This window comes from Camelus ferus, chromosome 19 (genome assembly GCF_009834535.1).
Source record: "Camelus ferus isolate YT-003-E chromosome 19, BCGSAC_Cfer_1.0, whole genome shotgun sequence".
In the NCBI taxonomy this organism is placed as follows: domain Eukaryota; kingdom Metazoa; phylum Chordata; class Mammalia; order Artiodactyla; family Camelidae; genus Camelus; species Camelus ferus.
Window position 1 is genome coordinate 19,691,096 of NC_045714.1, and position 22,352 is coordinate 19,713,447.

At 46.7% G+C, this 22,352-nt stretch overlaps 1 protein-coding gene across 1 annotated transcript in view; it reads right to left on the reverse strand.

Moving 5' to 3' along the window:
* Nucleotides 1-15,555, reverse strand: part of DTD1 (D-aminoacyl-tRNA deacylase 1) — a 122,870-nt gene extending 107,315 nt beyond the window's left edge. Inside the window, exons 1-3 of the mRNA XM_032461763.1 lie at nt 15,386-15,555; nt 10,397-10,487; nt 8,429-8,664 (exon numbers count right to left, since the gene is read on the reverse strand). Of these exons, the coding sequence (XP_032317654.1) occupies nt 8,429-8,664; nt 10,397-10,487; nt 15,386-15,428 (370 nt within the window). The 5' untranslated portion in view covers nt 15,429-15,555. The remainder of the gene's footprint in view (nt 1-8,428; nt 8,665-10,396; nt 10,488-15,385) is intronic.
* Nucleotides 15,556-22,352: the final 6,797 nt, after the last annotated feature.

Here is a 22,352-nt window from a genome sequence, read left to right on the forward strand (position 1 = left end):
TTTTAAGCCACTAGGTTTGCGAGCAGTACATTACACAGCAATAGACAACCAGAGCGTACGGCAAGGTAGGCGAGTTCTTGGGCAGAGAAGACACCCCGACAAAGCCAAGGCCAAGGTGCCCGCAGAGCCAGAGCAGCGCGGGGAGGAAGGTGACAGCAGATGCAAAGGCAGGGCCTTCCACACAGCGCAAGGGAGCTGAAGTTTCCGGTCACGTGTGTGCAGTGGGCCAGCTCGGTTTAAAGCACCGCGTCAACGCCAACTGGAGCAGGATAAGCCCCAACGTGCATTCGGGGTAATCACGCCACTCGCCCTTCCCTCCCAGCTGCCAAGAAGAGACACCAGTGAAAGTGACACCCTTATCAATTGCACACACATGTGTGACAGTCACCCCCTCCCCGCCCACAGGCAGGCAGGGTGCTCCGGACTGCCTACTCCCCCGTCCACACCCTTTCTATGTACCCTACCTCCCAGCGGCTGCCAACAAGGCAGGTCAAGATCACACAAGTGGCACTTTCCAGCAGCCCCTCCAGCATGCACTTATCCCTCTCCTCCCCAACAGTCCAGACTTCCAGGGACTCCAGGTAAGACCCCGAGGCTGACTCCATGCTTCTCAAATCCATGACCTGAGCCACACAGTCCTTCCTGCATTGGGTCAAGGGGGATGTGCGACTCAAGCTGGCCCAGTCGTGTGACCTTCAGGACTTCTGCTTGGAATGCAGAGGCAAGGCTGGTTCTCTTTCTCGGGACGGCAGACTGAGAGATGGCATCGTCGCCATCATGAGCAAGGCCAGCCTGAGAACAGGGTGAGGAGACGGTCACAGAGGCGACAGCAGAGGGAAGGAATCCAGCTCAGGCTGGGTCTGACCTCACCGAACCTCTGCGTGTTTCAATCATAAAGCCACAAGCCCTCTGGTATGAAGACAACTGGACAGGCCTGTTTCTTGCACCAGGAGCCACTCCATCCATCACAGAAGCTTCAGCTCCTTCTGCAGTAATGACCTGGGACCCCCACTTCCAGTCCATCCCAATTCTGACCCCTTAACCCCAGGGACCAGCACAGGCCCCACATGGACACAATGTGCCCCACTCTGATGCTCACTGCTCCACTGGGGACCGGCTCGCACACACCCCTGACCAGTCCTCTCCTGATGCCCAAGTGCCCCAGCCAAGGGCCCTCCTCCCCCAGGGCGGTCTGGGTCACTCCCTTGAGCTGCAGGTCACTCTACACTCACTTTCCCAGTGTCCTCCTGGATGTTCACTTTTAGTCCCTTTTCACCTACATAAAAATGTACATGTGTGGACACCCAAGGGCCTCTGTCCCTGCAGTTTATCCTCCAAGGGGATGACTGACCACCTTGAAAATCCCAGCTCTCCCCTTCATCCAAAATGTGCAGCAAACTATTCAAATGTAAAGCAGGCTTCCTGGGGCTGGGGCTGGGGGAGGGGCTGACTACAAAGCAGGGCACAGGGGCATCTGGGGGGTCGGGACTGTTCTGTGTCTTGATGCTAGTATTGGTTACAGAACTGCAGGTATTTGTCAAAACTCACAGAAATGGACCCTAAAAAGAGTGAATTTTCACTGTATCCAAAAAAGAAAAAGAAATATTAGAAAGGGAAGGAAGAGGGGGGAAGGGTGTAGCTCAAGTGGTAGAGCACATGCTTAGCACGCATGAGGTCCTGGGTTCAATCCCCAGCACCTCCTCTAATAGTAAATAAATAAGGAAACCTAATTACCTCCTCTCACCAAAAAAATGAATGAATAAATAAATATATAAATAATTTAAAAAAAAAAGGGAGGGAGGGAGAGGGAGTCAGAGACAGGGAGAGAAAAGGAGGAGAAGAGAGAAGGAAAGAGAGAAAGAAGGAAGTAGGAAGGGAGGGAAGGAAGGAGGGAGAGAAGGAAAGGGGAGGGAGGAGGGAGAGAGAAAGGTGTGCAGCCCTAGGGAGACAGCTGGGTCACACTGCAAAAACACTTCCGGATACTACAGTCTGCATCTTTTCTTATCCTTTTGGTTCCAATTTAAATCTCTCTTCCTATTGTCTTTGCTGCTAACAGATGGAAGCAGGCCAGTCCACCAGGTGGCCAAGTTGGGCAGGCAACGTTTTTCTGCATTCTGGTGTTTCTTCCACACCTCCATCCAAGTCTGGCCCTGAACCTCTTGGATCCTGCTGGACCTGTCACACACGTGCCGCGAGCTGGCAGAAGTGTGCACCTTTCCTGGGGACTTGGTCAGGGCTTGTCGTTCCTCCAGCCCAGGTGACAGCCTGATGGGCATCCTCAGCCCCGCCTCCTCCCCCATGCTCAGAGGACTGCATCTGTGCACATGCACTGGGACCCCACTGGGCTCAGGTAGCTCTGGGCACCTCCCTGCTGCACGGCTGCTTCTGGGGGGACCGGCTGCCCCTAGTTTGCCCCGGACCAAGGGGTTTCTGGGGATGTAGGATTCTCAGTGCTCAAACCAGGAGAGTTCCAGGTAAACCTGGACCGCTGTCCAGTGCTGTGCGTCATTACACCAGAAGAAGAGGCTCTCAGAGACTGGGGAAGAGAAACCAGCGGGCATGTTTCCAGTGTAAGTAACTAGCATGCTGCCTAGAAGCCCAGCACACGCATCAAGAGTAACAACCCTGCAGATGGGAATCAGCGTGATGGTCCAGAAGGTCCAACTCACGCCCCAAACAGAGCAGTCAGAAACGAGCCCACCCACACGAGCCACCACTACATCGGCCCCAACCCGTTACTCACCCCCAGACACTCCTCCAGGGCCTGCAGCACCCCGGCACTACAGACGGTTCCAGCCCGACACCTGTCCCCGTAATGAGACCTCACTCACAGGCAGCTGGCGCCCGAGGGAGTGTGCGACACTGCAGAGGCTGTGTGAGGTCAGGGTTTCCTTGGGTAAAGACAGCAGGGACAGTGGAAGGCATCCAACCGCCTTCGGCAGGAAAGCCCCCAGCACTGGAGGCAGCCGTTCATTCGGCTGAATTTTTTTTTTTTTTTTTTTTTTTTGGTTTTGGTTCTTTTGAGTTTTTCTTTGTGAGAGGGGAGGTAATTAGGTTTGTTTGTTTATTTATTTATTTTAACAGAGTTTCTAGGGATTGAACCCAGGACCTTGTGTGTGCTAAGCATGGACTCTACCACTGAGCTATATCCTCTCCCCCTCTGGCTGAATTTTATGAAAATGAAAAACAATGTGAACTCCCTTCAGGCCCGGCTGTAGGTCGTCACTGGTTTGCCAGGATCCCTGGTGTCAGAGGGGGTTTTGCAAAACAAGGTTCTTCAGGAACATGCCTCTTGCTCTGGCAGGAACAGCCGTGCCGCCAGCCTCTCTTCCCCCTGGCCTGGGAGCTCCCTGACAGCAGGGACGGCATCTCCCCTGCTCAGCACTGCACACCCAGAACGTGGTGCCAGGGCCAGCAGATACAGTGTGGACAGAGAAGGCACAGAACTATGACCCGAAAGAACCAGTAAAATCTCCCCAGACAGAAACAGGACTAAAATTATGGATTTACATCATTGCTCCGAGATGAAGGACCACCTGGCCTCAAGCCGTACTGCTCCCCTCTGACTAGACCCACCTGAGGTCCAAAACCCCTCCGCTGATTTCCCCGAGCCCAGCAGAGAAGCAGGAACATCCCACAGATGTACTGAATTCAGAGGATAACAAAAAGGCCAACAAGTGAAGAGGGTGCGAGTTGTATGGCGTAGCGTGAGCTCTGGAGACGGCTGCAGGTTTCGTGCCGGGCTTTGTCACTTATGTGCTAGTGACCTTCCGCACGTTCCTCTGCTGCACCTCAGTTTTCTCACCTGCAGAAAGGGGGTAATCCCCGTGCCCACTGGACAGGGTTGCTGTGAGGGTTCAGTGGGAGAAAGAATGAAGAGTGTTCACTCCGCATGGGGCCTGGCACTTAAAAGTTCTCAGGAAAACAAACTCTGTAACTCTGTGAGGCGGTGGGGTTAATGATCACGGTGATCATTTCGGCATACATGCATCCATCCAATCACCACGTGGTACAACTAAAACTAATAGTGTTACATGTCCGTTATATCCCAATAAAACTGGGGGGAAATTTTTAAATTTTTAGGGTTAGGGTTAAATTTTTTAATGTTCAAATTAAACTGCTTTAAGTCTTAAGGTCACTAAAGTGGTGCTGAAAATCCTACAATAAAGAAAATGTATTTAGCAGTTTGTTTGCGTTCCATCAGCCCTTCAGCTCACACAGTCCTTTCTGTATTGGAGCTGGAAGCCAAAAATCTCAACATCAACCAAAGGACAGCAAGCCTGAAAAATATGCTCCCTGTACTTTGTTCCACTGAAGACCGTAAAAGAGAGAAAAGGCCAAAAGAGTGAGTGAGGCACTGTGAGGTCGCCGAGCGCCTCTGAAAGGCCAAAGGAGCTGGAAGTAAATCCTGACTAGCACCCTTGGCATGTACAGCACAAGGAACTATATTCAAAATCCTGTAATAACCTTTAATGAAAAAGAATATGAAAACAAATGTATGTATGTCTATGCATGACTGGGACATTGTGCTGTGCGCCAGAAATTGACACTGTAACTGACTATACTTCAATTTAAAAAAAAAAAAAACACCCTTGGCATAATTCATGTCGATTTTCATCAAAATGGTCAGATGCATCATATCCCATGAGCTTTAATTCTGATCCACTATAAAATTATACTGTTTACGGCACATTGCTTCAAGCACTTCATATAATTACCTGGATAAAATACAGAACTTTTCAAAAAGTAAAAGGTTTATAGGAACACAAAGCACCTAATGATGCACAAAACATTCCTCTTTAAGGACTGGGATGAAAGCGGTTTTGTTTTCACTCAAGCACTCCTTAACTGCATCAGTGTTCTCCCACGGAAAGCACCCTCCCTTATGCTTTTATGATATTCCTTGTGCTCATCCTTCAAGGGGCTTTGGTGCGTTCTAAAATATATTTGTGATTACTCAGAAACGGGATGGTTCTACAAACAACAAACGGAGGAGACAATGCTGGTGGCAGTTAATCTTTGACTCAGCAAGAAAAATAATTATTCAAAGCAGTCAATTGCTTAATTGCTAATTCTGGGAAGAAACTTGCTTTCAGCAAAGCCATGATGGACAGGTGACCCCAGGGGACACGGGTGGGAAAAAATACTGGAGACATCCATGATCAGACTTGGGAATGGAGTTCTAAACTTGGATGTTTCCAGAAAAGGTAAATATATTCTGCTTTACCAGGACCCCAAGTAAAGAGCAGGATGTGATTTAAGGCAGGAGTGTTCTGATAACATAGAAGCCACTTGTCCTTTTGGCAAATGGACAGTTAACACAAGTATGAGGACAATTAGCACAAAAGGAAAGACCAGAGAGGGGCTGGAACATGAGCCTCTGATAAGCTGACAGCGTTCCACGCGGGGCGCTGCTGGAGCTCCAAAACCGTGTCACAACTTGTATTACTTACTGCTGAAAACAGGTCCGGTCAAAAAGGGACCTGGAGGGGGAGAGTACAGTTCAGTGGCAGAGCATGTGCTTTGCATGCTATGAGGTCCTGGGTTTGATCCCTGGTACCTCCATTAAAAAATAAATAAATAAACAAACCTAAGTACCTCCTCCCTCCTCAAAAACCAACCAAACAAAAAAAGGAGACCTGGGTTTGTTTAATCCAGAAAGAAAGTTAAAGCACAGGAAACACTGCTGAGTTAACTACTAACAACTATTAGGTGTCTGCAAAACAGCACGCAGCAGGAGCTGCAGTCAGACTTGGAAGGAGTAGGTCTACTCAGAAAGGTCTTACTCTGAGGTGTGTCACCAAAGGAGGCAAAACAGGCTCTCTTAACAACTTTGAAGAAAGGCAAACTAGGACGGCTTCAACGCAACGTGCCCCTGAAACATGAGAACAGACTAGAAATGAAGGGCCCTCTTAAAAAGATTAATACTTTCAAATTCATAATTCTCCCACAAACCCACACTGTCCAAATGCCAGCCGAAAGCCACACATGGCCACTGGCTACTGGGCACTCGGAACGCAGCTGGTCTGAATGCAGATGCTGTGACCACAAACGACACGGATTCGGAGACTTTAGTACAAAAAAGGAGCGTGAGTTATCTCATTAACACTGATGACACGGTGAAATCAGGACGTTGTGGATACACTGGGCTAACTGAAATACAGTTTGAAAAGCAATTTCGCTTGCTTCCTTACCCAAACAGAGGTGAAGAATAAAATCACTGAAATGAACAGCACACTAGAAGGAACCAAGAACAGACTAAATGAGGCAGAAGAACAGATCAGTGAGCTAGAAGACAGGTTAGTGGAAATCACTACTTCAGAATAGAAGAAAAGAAAAAAGAATGGAAGGAAATGAGGACAGTTTAAGAGAACTCGGACAACATGAAGCACTCTAATATTCGCATTACGGGGGGCCTAGAAAGAGAAGAGAGAGAGAAAGAACCTGAGAAAATTTTTGAAGAGATAATAACTGAAAACTTCCCCAACCTGGGAAAGGAAACAGTCACCCAAGTTCAGGAAGCACAGAGAGTTCCACACAGGGTCAATCCAAAGAGGAGCTCACCAAGGCACATAGTCATCAAATTGACAAGAATTAAGGATAAGGAGAAAGTACTAAAATCAGCAAGAGAAAAGCAACAAATAACATACAAGGGAACTCCCATAAGGTTATCAGCTGATTTCTCAGCAGAAACTCTCCAGGCCAGAAGGGAGTGGCATGATACATTTAAAGTGATGAAAGGGGAAAACTTACAACCAAGAATATCTATCCAGCAAGGCTCTCATTCAGATTTGATGGAGATATCAAAAGCTTCACAGATAAACAAAAGCTAAAAGAATTCAACACCACCAAACCAGCTTTACAACAAATATTAAAGGACCTTCTCAAATCATAAGAAAAGAGAACAAAAAGAAGAAAGAGGAGGGAGGGGGTGGGAAAGGATAAACTGGGAGTTCAAAATTTACAGATACTGATTGGTATATATAAAACAGATAAACAAGTTTATACTGTATAGCACAGGGAAATATATTCAGTATCTTGTAGTAGCTTACGGTTAAAAAGAATATGAAAATGAGTATATGTATATCCATGTATGACTGAAGCACTGTGCTGTACACCAGAAACTGACACAGCATTGTAAACTGACTATATACCTCAATTTAAAAAAAAAAAAAAGGAAGAGGAAAAACCAAAAAAAAAGACCTACAAAAGATTGCTTTGGCTGTTTGGGGTCTTTTATGGTTCTGTATAAATTTTGGAATTGTTTGTTCTAGTTCTGTGAAAAAATGTTGTGAGTACTTTGACAAAGGTTGCACTGAATCTGTGGATTGCTTTGGGTAGTGTGGCCATTTTGATAATGTTGATTCTTCCAATCCAAGAGCACAAGATACCTTTCCATTTCTTTGTATCATCATCAATTTCCTTCATTAATGTTTTACAGTTTTCAGAGTATAGGTAACCTCTTTGGTTAAGTTTATTTCTAGGTATTTTGTTCTTTTTGATGCAATGGAAATGTTTATGCCAGTTATAAAATTCCGGTTTTTGAAATAGAAAAAAAAAGTGAATGAAGAGCTGCAAATGGCAAAATATCCTTCTTTTTTATGGGTGAGTTATAGTCCATCACATATATATGCTGCATCTTCGTTATCCATTCATCTGCTGATGTACTCTTACAATGCTTCTATACCTTGGCAATTATAAATACTATTGCTGTTAATAGCGGGGTGTATGTATTTTTTAGAATTAATTATTTTGTGGTTGGCTTTATTCCTTCAACAACTATGTAAGTTTAAAAAGCTAAAGCTCTAAACGTTCTTAGAAACAATGAACAGTGTATATATGTAAATTTTAAAAATATGTGCAGCATATTGTGTATATGTATTTACATGCAACGTATGGTATATGTGCAGTCAAACTGTAACAATTCTACCTAATAAAACTGAAAACTGGAAAAAAAAATAATATATATATATTTAAAAAATGAAAAACAAAATTTCACTTGCTTTCTTTTACCTTCTTTTTAAAATGGCTCCTAGAAATTCAGAATGACACAGGGCTCCCACTTGTGGGACATTTCAGATGGGGACAGAAGAATGAAGATAGGCAGACGGGATGGGGGTGTTCAGAGGACACGCACAGCACCGGGGAGGGTACAGTCAGTGGTAGGGCATACGCTTTGCATACAGGAGGTCCTGGGTTCAATCCCCAGCAGCTTCATTAAAATAAATAAGTAAATAAATAAACCCAGTTACCTCTCCACAAAAGCAAAAAAACAAAAAACCAGAGGACAAGCACAGGCGGGCACCGCGGCCCGACGCCGTCCTGAGTAAGCAGCGCGCTCAGCGGCGACCCGCCCGGGAGAGCCGGCGGCGCAGCGGCGGGCGGTCCTCCCCCAGCCCCGCAGCGGCCGGCGCCCCTCGCCCCCTACCTTTGATGAGCTCGGGCCTGTAGGCCCTGCGCAGCTGCTCCAGGAAGCTGTTGTAGAAGCCCTCCGCCTGCTCCGCCGGCATCGCCAGGTGGAAGTCGGGCTTGTTCCCCTTGAGCACGCACTGCAGGGTGAACTGGCTGACGCACAGCACCTCGTACTGTTTGTCCATCACACTCTTGGACCAGTGCTTCCCGCCCTCGTCCTCGAACACACGCAGGTTTAAGACCTTCCGGACCCTACGGGGGAAACAGCAGTGAGGGCTCCCTGAAGGGTCACGAGCCCCCAGCACACCCCATCCCTCCAAAATGTCACCAGCATCCTGCTGAGTAAGGACACTGTGCTGGCTCCGTCACTTACAGGAGGGGGGACCTTGGGCAAGGTACCCGATGCCTCAGTTTCCTCATCTGTAATAGGGTGATGACAGTCCAACCTTATAGGGTTCATTGGCGAGTTCCTTTTTTTTTTTTTTTTTTTGCCAGCCCCTCTAGTTCACAGCAGCAACTGGTGAGAACCAGAGCTAAGACGACAACCCCCTATTACACACCCCTTCAATCTGGGGGACATGTCAAAACACGCCCAATTCTACTTTTTTTACAGAAGAATTCAAACTTCACACTGGGATAAATGATATCCCCTTTATACCCTTTCTTGGAACCTCAGAATGAACAGTACAGCAAACATCCTGGAGAACTCACGGTTCTTGCAGATATGCCAAAAGAGCTAGGGAAGGACACCTGGTCAACCATGTCACATGCTCCTTAAGCCCAGAGGGGCTTTCCCTATACACATGGATGACAAGGGGCGGCCACCTGGGCAAGGAAGGGGACTGAGTAACAGTTATAAGGGCAGATTTGAGACAAACGACCAAGCATTACCTGCATGGAAGCTGCAGTTCCGCCATTTGAGAGCCATCTTTTCGGATGATGCTGAAGACATGTTCAAGGGCTCTGCAAACACTCATTCACTGACACCGTACAGGGTGCCCTCTGCGGGGCGCACTACTCACCACCCCTCCTCCACAGCCATGGTCTGCCTCATGTGAGTCCTATCTCTTCACCACCAAGTACCAGCTCTCCATTTTGAGCCAAAAAGGGGTTCAGACCAGGGCTCCAGCTTTTGACCACTAGACCACTCCATCTCTTTGCATATCCAGGGGACAGCTATTAAGATACTAACATCTGTGAAGCAGAGCTGATCTGTCCTTATCAGTCATCAACACTTCAGCAGGAATTAGGTTCTGAGTCTGGATTTAACTGAATACAAAAGGGACAACTGGGCGTTGTTACACCTAGGCTCTGGGCACCAAGGGGCAGAATACACAGACCCAAGCATCTGAAGTAAGTGGTGCTGGGGGGAGGGTGAACTTGAGGACGGGGAGGGTGCCTAGACTAGCAGAACCAGTCAGGTCACAGCAGGATGAACCTCCCATGGTGGTAGAAAGAGCCCCAACTTCCAGGTCAGGCAGCCTAGGTTCTAATTTGGAGTCAGACTTTTTGCTAAATACACATGCATGACCTTAAGCAAGTAATGTAACCTCTCTGAGCTCCAGATTCCCATGTGTACAGTGAACAACTGGGCATTTGTAAAATGCGTAAGGAGTGCCCAGATCACAGTGCTCAAATTGAAAACATAAAACACCCATATGAAAGGAAATCCGGCTTCTGCATCAAGAGAATGATACGAGGGTGAGGCAGCAAAGAGGGACAGAGGCTGGGCTGTGCTCGTGCCCCGCCGCTGCCTCAGTGGGTGACGTCTCCTCGCTCTCCTTACCTGGGACACGGAGCGAACCAAGTTACATCGAATGGAATGCAGATAAAAGTGATAGGGGCTCACTTTATAGGAGCAAAATACTATGGAAGTTCCCCGCACAAATATATATATATATAATTTATGTAAATAGAAAGCCAGCCAGACAGATGACCACCCACGCCCCACTAAAACAGCAATGACGATGAAACCTGCACTTACATGTGCTCCAGTTCCTTCTGCGTATCTTCCAGAGAAATCCCCAGCAACACACAGATGCCTCGTCCGATAGCACTTATCTGCTCTCCTCCAACTGGAAAGGAAACAACAGGGAGAAGAGACTCAGAACCAAATAGGTGCCATGCAGCACTTTGAAGCAACCACAGGAAAATTTAAACATCACACACACTTCTTGTAACTTCTCTGGCAAAGTCAATAGAGATTGAAATATGAAAGGAGTTCCATCAGTGAGGTATGATGATCATAAATTTATATCCATTCTGACTTTTTTTTTTAAGTAGAAGTACTGGTGATTGAATCCAGGACCTTGTGCGCGCTAAGCACACACTCGGCCACTGAGCTATACCTCCACCCTCTCCATTCTGATTTTATATCTGGAATGAGTGAGTTGTGAAGTGAACAAGCATTAGGCAGGATTTCAGGGCGTATTCATCTGGTTTGCTTGGTAAGACGCAGAAACTTTCCCTGCTGGAGTTTGCCCATCTGTAAAAATGGCAGTTCCCTTCTCCAAATCCAGCTCAGCTATATTCGTTCTCAGAAAGGAGATGCCTGCTTTTCTTGGAAATCAGCAAATCTGGTAACACAATACACAGTGCAAAGCAGAAAGCATTTATGTCATAAAAATAAAGAAACGATTTCTCTACTTACTGCAGAAAAGATAGGTACATCATACATAAAAACAAGAGTTTAAAAGTTAAACTGCAAGTCAGCAAACCTCTGTTATTTCCCAGTTTATTACTAAAGTTGCATTCTCAGCCCATGATCTCCACATTTTTTTGAGTGATATACCCCATCCACAAAAGAAAATCTCTAAACATATATTCCTGTTCCAAGTATTTGCATATGGATTTAGAGTCAATTGTACACTCTACTACCATAGACGGTATCCTATTGCTGGCACAGTACATAGGCCAAGAAAAATCATCATGTGGTGATGAAACTAAATCCATATTTCAAATGTTGATCTTCATAATTTTCAACTTTCTGGCTAACTTTTTGCCAAAGCTCGTTAGATTATTGATGTCATTTTATGGTGCACTGACCTAATGTTCCAATCAGGAGAAGGGTCAACTCTGCCATTTTCTTGTTGTTTGTTTCTGCTGGATAATGATGGCCATAAATACACCTGACACGGCGTCACAGACTGTACCATGTGGCCACATCCAGCAGGCTAAGGAAAGAGCCAGGCACCCCTCTTCCTTCAGGCGTCTGACAAGGACCTGACAATCAGAGACCAGGGGAGCAAGCATCAACTGATTCCTGAAATAACTCTTATTAAAGCTTAATTTCTCTTATTTTTATGCTAAAATAAACAAATATTTTAATATTTTCTAATGTGCTGCTTTTTTTTTTTAATGAACTATAAGCGATTTACTGTCCTTTGAGCCACTGACTCAAAAGCTGAAACTGAAATCATCTATCTTGACAGAAGCAGTAAACACTGGGGCTGTCTGCTTGTCTGCGTTGCTTTAGAAAACTCTGGCTTTATTTGTTCTTTAAGTAAATCAATATTATTTTCTTACAACATCACTATATTTTTAAAATTTTCCCAGGGTATATTTTATTTTAATTTATTTTATTTTATTTTAATTTATTTATTTTAATTGGGGGGGTTGATTAGGATGTAATTTATTTTTAGAGGAGGCGCTGGGGATTGAACCCAGGACTTTGTGTATGCTATGCATGAGCTCTACCACTTGAGCTATACCCTTCCCTCAGAGTATATTTTAATAGCATAAAAAATAATGATTGAACTATGCCCACCATTAGAGTATTGCATAGTCATTATAGAAAATTTGGAAAAGATAAGAAACAAAAAAGAACACCCAAAGACAAGCACTTTAATATGTTACTGATTTCCTTTTTTTTCCTTAGGGGGAGGTAATTAGGTTTATTTATTTATTTACTCAATGCAAGTACTGGGGACGGAACCCAGGACCTCGTGCACGCTGAGCATGTGCTCTACGACTTGAGCTATACCCTCCCTCTGATTTCCTTTTCATGTTCCCCTATTCATAGATTTTACTTCGTATTTTTCTCAACTGCCATAATAATACTGCATATAAATTTTTGCGTCTCGTCTTTTCTCTTAGCATTGTATAAGGATTCTTCCACGTTGTAAGAGTTTCCTAAACATCTTTTCATAGTTGCATCCCATCCAGTGGAACAGATGCATTCCACCCCCGGACTGACTAACCATCCTATTTGGCTGGATATACGGCTTATTTCAAAATTTTCACTTCGATAAATAACACTGTGGTGAAAATCTTTGTAAGCTTAAGTTTTTTTTTTTTTAATACTTTCCTGGATAGAGCAGTTTTAGGTTCATACCAAAACTGAACAGAAGGTAGAGGTTTCCTATATACCTCCTGCCCCACAAGCAGAGTCTCCCCATTATCACTATCCCCCACCAGAGGGGTACACTTGCTCCAAATGATGCACCCTACACTGACAGAGAATCACTCAAAGCCCACAGTCTAAGTGAGTTCACTCTTGGTGTTGTACATTCTGTGGGTTTGGACATATGCATAATGACATGTGTCCACCATGACAGTATCACACAGAGCAGTTTCACTGCCCTAAGAAATCTCTTCGCTTTGCCTGTTCATCTCTCTAAAGCTTTGTCTTTAATTAAAATTACCTTTTTAGAATAGATTCTCAAAAGTAGAATCACTAATGAAGTAATTCAAATCACAATCTGATTCAGTTATACATACATATATTCTCTTCACATTCTTTTTCATTATACGTTATGACAAGATAACCATTATACCTCAATATTTTTTAATTTTAAAAATTAAAAAATAAAGTAAAATAAATCACTATTTAAAGAGTTTCAACATTTTTATAATGGAGTATTGTCCTAATACGAAATTATGCACCAACGCCTTTTGATGACACTGTTCACGCTTTTATTTTGGGGCAGCTTTGTCCCTCCTTCAGGCAGAAACAGGAGAAGTAGGAGGTTCAAAGAGATACTTTATTGTAGACAAATGGATTTCCAAGGGAAAAACCTGAGAATCACCATTTTAGACAAAAGATCACAAGGCTAGAAAAGAACTGAGATGTTTGGTCAATGTTTATTTGATGCCATATATTGGCATCACCCAAGAACTCTCCTTTGAGAAGAATCCACCACGTCTCAGATTAACACACTCAAACCCAACCAACCTCTTCCCAACATTCTATGATTTTATCCAGATTTTAGCTGATAATGCTGAGTGATGGGCAACGGGGGTTACTGTACCATCCATCTGTGTAACCAAAGGAATGTGTTTGAAATGCACCGTCGTAAAGCTTTCAAAATGAGATTATTAGATTATCACAATAACCATGCTAAGGCATCAAAACACGCCTGCCCAAGCTCGCAAAGTGCACCTGCCACATAATACGTGATGCCTAATATTCCATATGGTCCCATTCATAACATCAGAAGTGACATGTTAGAACCCTTGAAATAAAAGATCATCCACAAAAGGCCACGCTGCAGTGAAGCCAGCCACATTTTAAAGAAATCAGAAAATCTCTCTCCATTACAACTCAAGTAGAAGGCCTGGCTAACTCGAAGGTTCCTCCAGCACTGTGAATTCCATTTTATTGACATCTTCCCACAATTAACACTCTTATCTTTTGTAATATGCAGGATGGTTTATTTGTTGTTTCTAACTAAAAGCATACAATTTAAATAGTAAACTAAAATAATTCAAACTATTCAGCTAATCTCAAAGAATCAGGTTTTCAATATTCCAGATTAGCAGAGTGGAGAGTTCTCCATTCTGATCAAAACTTTAATTCTCCAAAGTTTGCTCACTGTTCATGACCACCACATAGAACAGGCTACAAGATTCTTCTCAAAAAAAGCAAAAAATCTTTTCATGGATGAATTTTCCCAGCTTCAGTGAACTTACATATTAAACAAAATGCTAAAAAAAAAAAAAAACAAAAAAAAACAAAAAAAAAAACCACTTCACACAAAAAAACCCAAAACAACCTTTGTTTTAAAATTCCATAAATCCCAGAGCTATTCTATTCCCTATTACTCCAGGACCATATTCAAAATCAAGTTACCAAAACAGCTTAGAATCATTAGGCAAGATTGAAAAGCAGAATGTCAGATCTAAATATATGGTTTTACTGCGCCTGGCTGTTGCTTTAGGGGATCTTGTCGTTCTGCTTTGAGGCTGACACTTTCGTGGACACAAAAGCACGTATTTGCTATAGACTGGCTTGCAGGAAAGGGCATCTAGAATGACTTGAACTGAAACAGTATCAGAATTCTGGCAACAAAAATAGGAAAGACTAGAAGCCAATCTACAATGAACCATTTAAAATTTTTCAACATCTTTATTATCTTGACTTGAGTTTTTAAAAGGACTACATATGAATCATCTGGACCCCTGATGTTCAAACTAGACTATAGCGATCAAGGGATGACTAACAGCTTGGTCCACGAGAAACTGGGGGAAAAGAGAAACACTGCGCCCGAATCCTTTAGCCTCCGGGCCGGCCCTGAGGAGGGGGTGTGGGCGCGGGGACCTCCGCACCCGGCCGCGCACACGGTTGGGACGCAAGCTCATCACGACTGTGCCTCCTCCTGGGAGACAGGCTCCATGGAAACCGGGCCAGGGAGGGAATGGGCGACAAGGGGAGGGTAGAGCAGAGGCTGGAAAGGGGGTTTCTCGCTCCGGAAATGCGTCCTGCACGCCGTCTGTGCGACAGTCCTCCGGGGAACGCGCCGCGGGGATGCTCGGAGGGTCGCCACCCGTGCTCAGGACAGAAAGAAGCGCCGATGAAGACGACGAGGAGCCCGAAGCGGAGCCGTGCAGCCCGGCGGCGCCGGGGCGGGCACGTGGACAGCGCCCGGCCGACGGGGACTCGGGGCGCGGGGGCACTCCCCCGGGGACCGCTGCGAACCGCCGGCGCGGGGCCATGGGCGGCTCCTCCCGCCCCGCCCCGCCCCGCCCGACTGACCTGTGACGCTGGCCCGGGTGACGCGCTGAACCACGGCCTTCATGGCGGCTGCTGTGGCGAGCGGGGCGGCGCAGCGCGGCTTCCGGCCTCAAGGCTCTGCGGGCGGCGCTGCGGCCGGCGCCCTCTCGGGGTGACACCAGGAAGCTCGCCCCGGCCCTGCCCGACCCGCCTGACGATGGCCCGCCCACGCCGGCCACGCCCACCACAGGTTGGGCCCGCCCACTCTGTTCACACGAACTCGGGGCATACTGTAGCTCCGCCCCGCAGCAGGCCCCGCCCCGTAGCAGGCCCCGCTCATCATCGGTCCTGCCCCACCCACCGCTGAGACGGGACCCACCTGATGGCTAGGATCCTGCAACCCCCTGTCCACTCCCAGCCTCTGCCAGACCCACAGCTGCCCAGACAGCAGTTTCTGGACCGGTTTCTTCTCACATTCCCTGGTTTAAGAGCCAGTCATGCCTAGATCCCAGTTTGTCCCAAATCCTAATCCTGTCTTCCTCCTTCCATTTTTCCACCCCCAGATCCTCCCAAATTCTTTTTCCATTGTCTTTCTGCCTCAGTGGCTCCTCAGAAACCAGACAGATCTGCTGCCTAAAATAGCCATTTAACTGTTGAAGAATCCCTTTGACCTAGCCCTGCCCTGGTCGTGCAGACACTCGATCCTGTAATTGTAATGCCTCCTCTGACACTAGTACTTAGCCCTCTCACAGGGCTGTAACAAGATTTTAATAAAACAAACTATGTAAACGTGTTTAGAAAGCTACAAAGTATTACCCTAACAAATTACTGTCACTGATAAAAATAAGCCTCGCTCAGTGTGTCTTCTAACAGTCTAATACTACTGGTGGGTTTAGAACCCACTACTCCAAATATGGCACCTTGGCATAGTGAATATTTTTGTAACCAGGCAGAAGCCCATTTTCATCATTGGTGACCATATGATATCTGTAATGGCGTTTGTACCTGCTTAACCGTGTAATAGTTTAAAGGGTTTTTCTCGTGCTCTTGCTGACCTAGGGTTGGGCTAAAAAGGAGGGAGTCCTGGGTGGTCAACCCAACCCCATCATGGTGCTGTGTGCAGGGATCACACTCAGTGCCTTGCTCTCACCCCCAGTGCCCTGCTCTTAACCCCAATGCCCTGCTCTTAACCTCAGTGCCCTCCTCTTGACCCCTTGTGGTTTCCTTGTATCCTGTTGTTTGAGCTGCAGGCCTCAGCCTGCAGCAGGAGATCCCAGGGCTCAGCCTGCTTAAAAGGTTAAAATGATTTATCAACCTGACTTTAAATTAACAAGTTTTTCTCTAGAGCTCTTTTCCACAGAGCCCCTTCCTCTGCATCCTTTGTTCTAGGCACAAGAATATTAAGAGAGTCCCAATGCCAGAGGTGAACTTCATACCCAGCAGAGGGAAGGGGATTGCTGCCATCTGCAAAAACAAGAACAACTTTGCAACAGTTGTTACCCTGTATGTATGCGATCTCTGCAGAAACTAGCTCCGTCTCTTGAACACTTGGACTTTTACTATAAAACCTCTTGCCTTCTCTCCCTAGCAGGCTCACAGTCTTAGAGGCATTAGGCCACTGTGACCTCTTTTGCCTGGCAAAGAAATAAAGCTGCCTTTTCAACTTCATCCAAAATTCTGTCCTCAAGTTTCAATTCGGTAAGTGGGGTTTAAGGACTTTAAGAAAACAGCAGAAGCAGGAAAGTCACTCTGACATCCCCCTGTTAGTGACTCGGGTCCTCGGACCCTTTAATAAATAGAAATTGATGAAAGGGCATATGAGGAACTCAGGCAAAGCTTTATTAGGATTTGTGCTGTAACACAAGACAGCAAGGACAACTGACAGGTGCCCTTGCTCACTGGTGGAGGAGAGCAGGCTGGTTCCTCAAATGGGGTGAGGGTTGGGGCAGATGGGTGGGTTGAGCCAATCAGGGTTCTTTTTTATATTTATTGACTCAAAAGGTCAACATCAGGAGGTAAAATCACCAAACAGCACCTCGTCTGGTGGCCTCCTCCTCCCCTGTACACGCTCTCCCTTGACGTCTAAATGGCCACTCTATTCCCTCCTTCCCCCGCTCATCTCCACCCTACTTCTGAGTGTGATGTTCCTTCACGGCTCATGGTCTTCTGCTCTCTAGATTAATTCTCCATCCTCATCTTTTTGAACTACACTTTCGCTTTACTGATGCTCACATTCTCACTTCCATTCCCGACACCTCTGTGCTTGTGCTTCCAAACGCCTCCTTGGCTTCTCCACTTCCACGAACCACAGATGTCACCAAGTTGACAGACTGAAAATGGAATTCAGCATTTCCATCCCTGCTGTATGACAAAGGACGCAGCTGGTCTTTGCTCTGGATTTCTGGCATGGTGCATCTAAAATCCTTGGAATTTCCCAAGCGATAAGAGTGTCTTTGTTAATCATGCCCCTAATGAAATAGTTCAGGATGGGAGTGGTCACCAAAAAGGCCAATGATGTGGTTAAGAGGGTTGGGACTTTGAGGAGATGGGGGCTGGGGACTAAGTTCAGTGATATGGCAAATGATTCAATCCAATGTGCTTATGAGATGGAACCCCAATAAAAGCTGAGGACACTGAAGCTTAGCAGAGCATCCTGGCTGGTGAACCCACTGAGGAGCTGGAAGAGGATGCACCCTAGTCCCACAGGGAGAGAGCACAGAAGCTCTGCACTGCGGACCCGAAAGATCTGGTCCCTTTACCTGGCTGGTCCCGATTTGTATCCTTTACAATAAAGCTGTCATTGTAAGTAAAATACTTTCCTGAGGTCAGTGAGTCACTGCAGTAAATTATCAAACGTGAAGGAGTCATGGGAACTCCCAAACTTGTAGCCGGTTGGTCAGAAGTAGAGGGAGCTTGGGGACCCCCGAAGTGCCCCTGGCATCTGAAGTGAGGGCAGCCTGTTGGGGACGTGCCCTTAGACTTGCAGAGTCTGTGCTAAATCCAGGTAGTCAGTGCCAGCTAGGCCATCCTGATAAATCAATAGTTCAGAGGGAGGGAACAGCTCACTGGTAGAGTGTGTGCTTAGCATGCACGAGGTCCTGGGTTCAATCCCCAGTATCGCTGTTAAAGAACGAATACCTCCCCCTCAAAACAACAATAACAACAAACAAAGAAAGAAGTTATTGCTGAAAAAAACCTAAATTTAATAAATGGCTCCACTGTTTACTCAGCCATAAGTCACCCATAATTGCTCTTTCTGTCTCCCCAAGAATCTAGCCCAACAAGTCTCCTCCCTCTCCAAAACATACCCCAGCCTGCCGTCTTCTCTCCAGCCCGTGTCACCCTTCTCTACGCCCTTATCAGCTCTCGCCTGCGTGTCTACAACACCTGTCTCGCCGGCCTCCCTACGGCCACTTGGGTCTCCCCCAGTCCATTCTCCACAGAGAGACAAAAGTGACGTTCCTAGACTATGAAGTCTTCACATCCCACACTCTGGTCTTCTTTAAATTGCTCAAATAATCCATGTTCCCTACCGCAGGACTTCAGCGTCTGCTGGTCCTCCAGCTGGGATGAGCTTCCTCCCACCGCTCTTTGTCCACCTCGCTCCTCTCCTTCTTTTAAGTTTGCAGCCTCCTCATCAGAGAGAACTTCTCTGACCACACAGACAAAATAAGCCTCTGGTTCCCGGTCATAGTCCATCACTATCCTGTGGTTTTTTTCCCTCATCACCTTCTGGCGACTTTCAATCACTCCAGCGCCTGTCCCGCTGTGTTCCCCATCATATCCTAAGTGTCTAGCAGTGCCCGGAGCTCAGAGAATACTGCTGAGGGAGTAAATGTTGTGCGAACTTGATTTTGGGGTTAAAAAAGTATCATAGACTTACGGTATGGCTGTGGCCGTACCAGGCATCCTATCCTAGGCACAGCGTCCAGAGGCACAGGAGACCGTCTCGTCCTGGTGCCTCCCCTGCAGCTAGGGCGTCCTGCCACAGGCCCTCATGCTTCACTAGCCAGAAGGAGACCACATGACCACGCTTCACCCCATCACTAGCGAGGGAGATGCGACACACAGCCCGTGACTGCCTCAGACAAGAGGTTCTCACTGCTGGGATACAGCCCCCCAGGGGGGTTACTGGAGATATGCACGGGGAGGGGGTCTGAAGGTTGCTACTGGCATTTAGTGCCCAGGGATCTTGAAATGCTAAAGCTCTCGCAACACCTGGGGCAACCCACAGAATGCACTGTCCCATCTACAGAGCCTGCGGTGCCTCCTTCAAGAAACATGACTCGGACCAACCAGGACCTGGCCACTGGGACTGGGCCGTCGCCCTGAAGCACGTGACAGGGTGGGTTCAGGGCTCTGCTGTGAAAGAGGAAGGGGAGCCCCGGGCGTCAGGAAGGCGGCGAGCAGGGTCTGCCAGAGGGCTGTATTGCTCATGGCCATGCTGAGCACGTTTTACTGAAAAGGCTTCTCCCTACATCTTTTCAGTTATCTCTTAAATTCTTGAAAGTGGGATTGCTGGATCAAAGGATGAGCCATTTTCTGTTTTGACACACACTGCTAGTCTGCCTTTCTGAAGACAGGAGTTAACGGCAGTGTGAGCCCTGCTCTCAGAGGCCTGGCGAGCGTTGGTGAGAGAAGCAGGCGCCACAGGGACGAAAGCGAAGCAGTGGCAGGACCAGAGGAGGGACTGGACTTGTAAGAAAGAAGGCATTTCACACCTGATTCTCAGGAATATCTAAGACGTATTTCACTCCTAATAATAACAGCACGTGCACAAAGCACTTTCTCATCTGAAAGTCATAACCCTGTTAGTGCACAGGATAGAAGAAACCGAAGCTCAGAAAACAGGGGATTTTTCTATCATGGAACGTTAGGGTTAATTTTTTTTAAAGAAATGAAGGGGCAGATGTGATTTGCTTAGAGCTACATCTACTGTAACAGAGACCCAAGCAACAATGGCTTTAATTTCATAGATGTTCATTCTTTCTCGCATAAAACCCTGGGCGGCTGTGGTCCTCCGCGGGACCAGAAAAGCGAGTTCCTTTGGTTCTGTTGACCTTCCATCCCTCAGGAGCTGTCTTCTTCTAAATGGTCCGTGAAGGCTCACGGCCACGTCCCCGCTCCCCCAGCGGGAGGGGACGTCAGGAAGGGGAGCACAAGGCCAGGAGGTGGCTCATCGCTCCCCTGGGGACTTGGCCCCAACTTCCAGTCAAAGAGGCCACAGGCTTTGGCGAGTTCTCCTGTGGAAGAAAAAGACAAGAGTCTGCCACAAATTCCAGACAGGAGGGCTTTTCTGAGGATAACCGTGCTGATGAACCAACCATTTCCAACATTTCAAATAGAAAATATCACCTACCTGATACAAATCCAAGACAAGGAAGTGACTGTCCACCCCGGCCCTGTGAACGGTGAACTTGGCAGCTACTCTCACGTTCCCTGCAGGGCGAGGACTAGCGTCACTCCAGATGCGACATGAAGAGATGAACAAATAAATGAAGGGAAGAATGAGAGGAAGCGAGCTGGCTAGCTTCTGCTTCTGAGTTGGTCGTACTACGGGAAACATCTGTGTAATACCACTGTCTGGCTATAACTTCTTTTAGCAGCAGAATAAAATAAAGCACACTTCATACTAAAAACTCTCTTTGCATATTTGGCCCTTGTGCGATGGCACAGGACGGTGCTTTGTCCCAAATCATCAACCATCATCTGTCAAGACAGCAAATAAACAATAGCTGACAGCTACCATATGTGCCCAAACTGCAAACTACCCCACAGCCACTGGATTTAAGATTTGTTTTCACTCGATCCCTGACAGGAGTTTTTCACTTGTGATCTGGTGCTCACAAAAGCATGAAACATTCTGGTAATTTGACTTTTCTGGCATTTGGGTTCTAGAAAAGTAAACATTTGTCAGTATTTCTTTTCAAAATTTGTGCTCTCCATCTTGGCTTTACAAGAGGAAGTTGGTATGATGCCAAAATCTTAAACTTTCGGTTTCTGTCCAAGCTCCGCCATTTTCTCTGTAACCATAGGAAGTGAGGTTTATCCTCAGTCTTCCTGTCTGAAACACGGGGATAATACCTTCTCCTCAGGACTGTGGCGAGGAGGACACGGCACACAGGGGCTCTCAGAAATGAGCTCGAAGCAAACGACCTACGCGTAATTTCACGACTGCATGTTACGTTGGGCCGTACCTGTCATTCTGGAAACGATGATAGATTGTATACTTAACCTTCAATAGTCTGATTTGGGCATTTAAAGCAGAGTTCCCCAGAATGTTTAAAGCCCAGCAGGAAAAAATACATGTATTTTAATTTCTTTTTATGCATAAACACAAACTTCCACTCTGATGAGACCAGGGGCCATCTGTTACCCAAAGCACAAGCTTTGATAGAGAGAGAAATCAGATAGAGAAGTGGTGACTGACACAATGGAGGTGAAGAACCAGAAACCTAAAAGCTGTTAAAGAAAAAAAGAACATTCGAGGACCCTCGCTAAAGCACGGCAGGGCGCCTCCTTCGGGGCAGGGGCTGTGGGGATAGGCTCAGGGACCTCTGCAGTGGGATTCTGGGGCGAGGGAGAGTGGGCTCAACTCCAAGCACAGCCCGGGAACAGGAGCCCCAGGGGGGACGGAGCGCCAAGGAGCGGGGTGGGGTCAGTGGACAGGAAATTATTAACAGGAAACATCAGGGAAAGAGGGGTTCTGGCTAGACTGATTCAGCAGGATTCTGGCTGAAGACAGGCCAGGGTGAGCAGAGACCATCTGGGAGACGGTGGAAGATGAGGAACCGATCTGGTACTGGGGAGGGGGGGGGTCCTGGTTAAATGATGCAGCAGAATTATTACCAAAACTGGATTTTACAAGGTGCACAGATTGGCCTCAGAGAAGGTTCAGGCGCTGGACTGAAGTTTGGTTGAGCAAAGAATCTTTGGCAGGTCCTGCAAAGGGGACACTGATGAGAAATCAGCTACTGGCCGCACAGAAACTTGAAAAGGCTCAGGAACT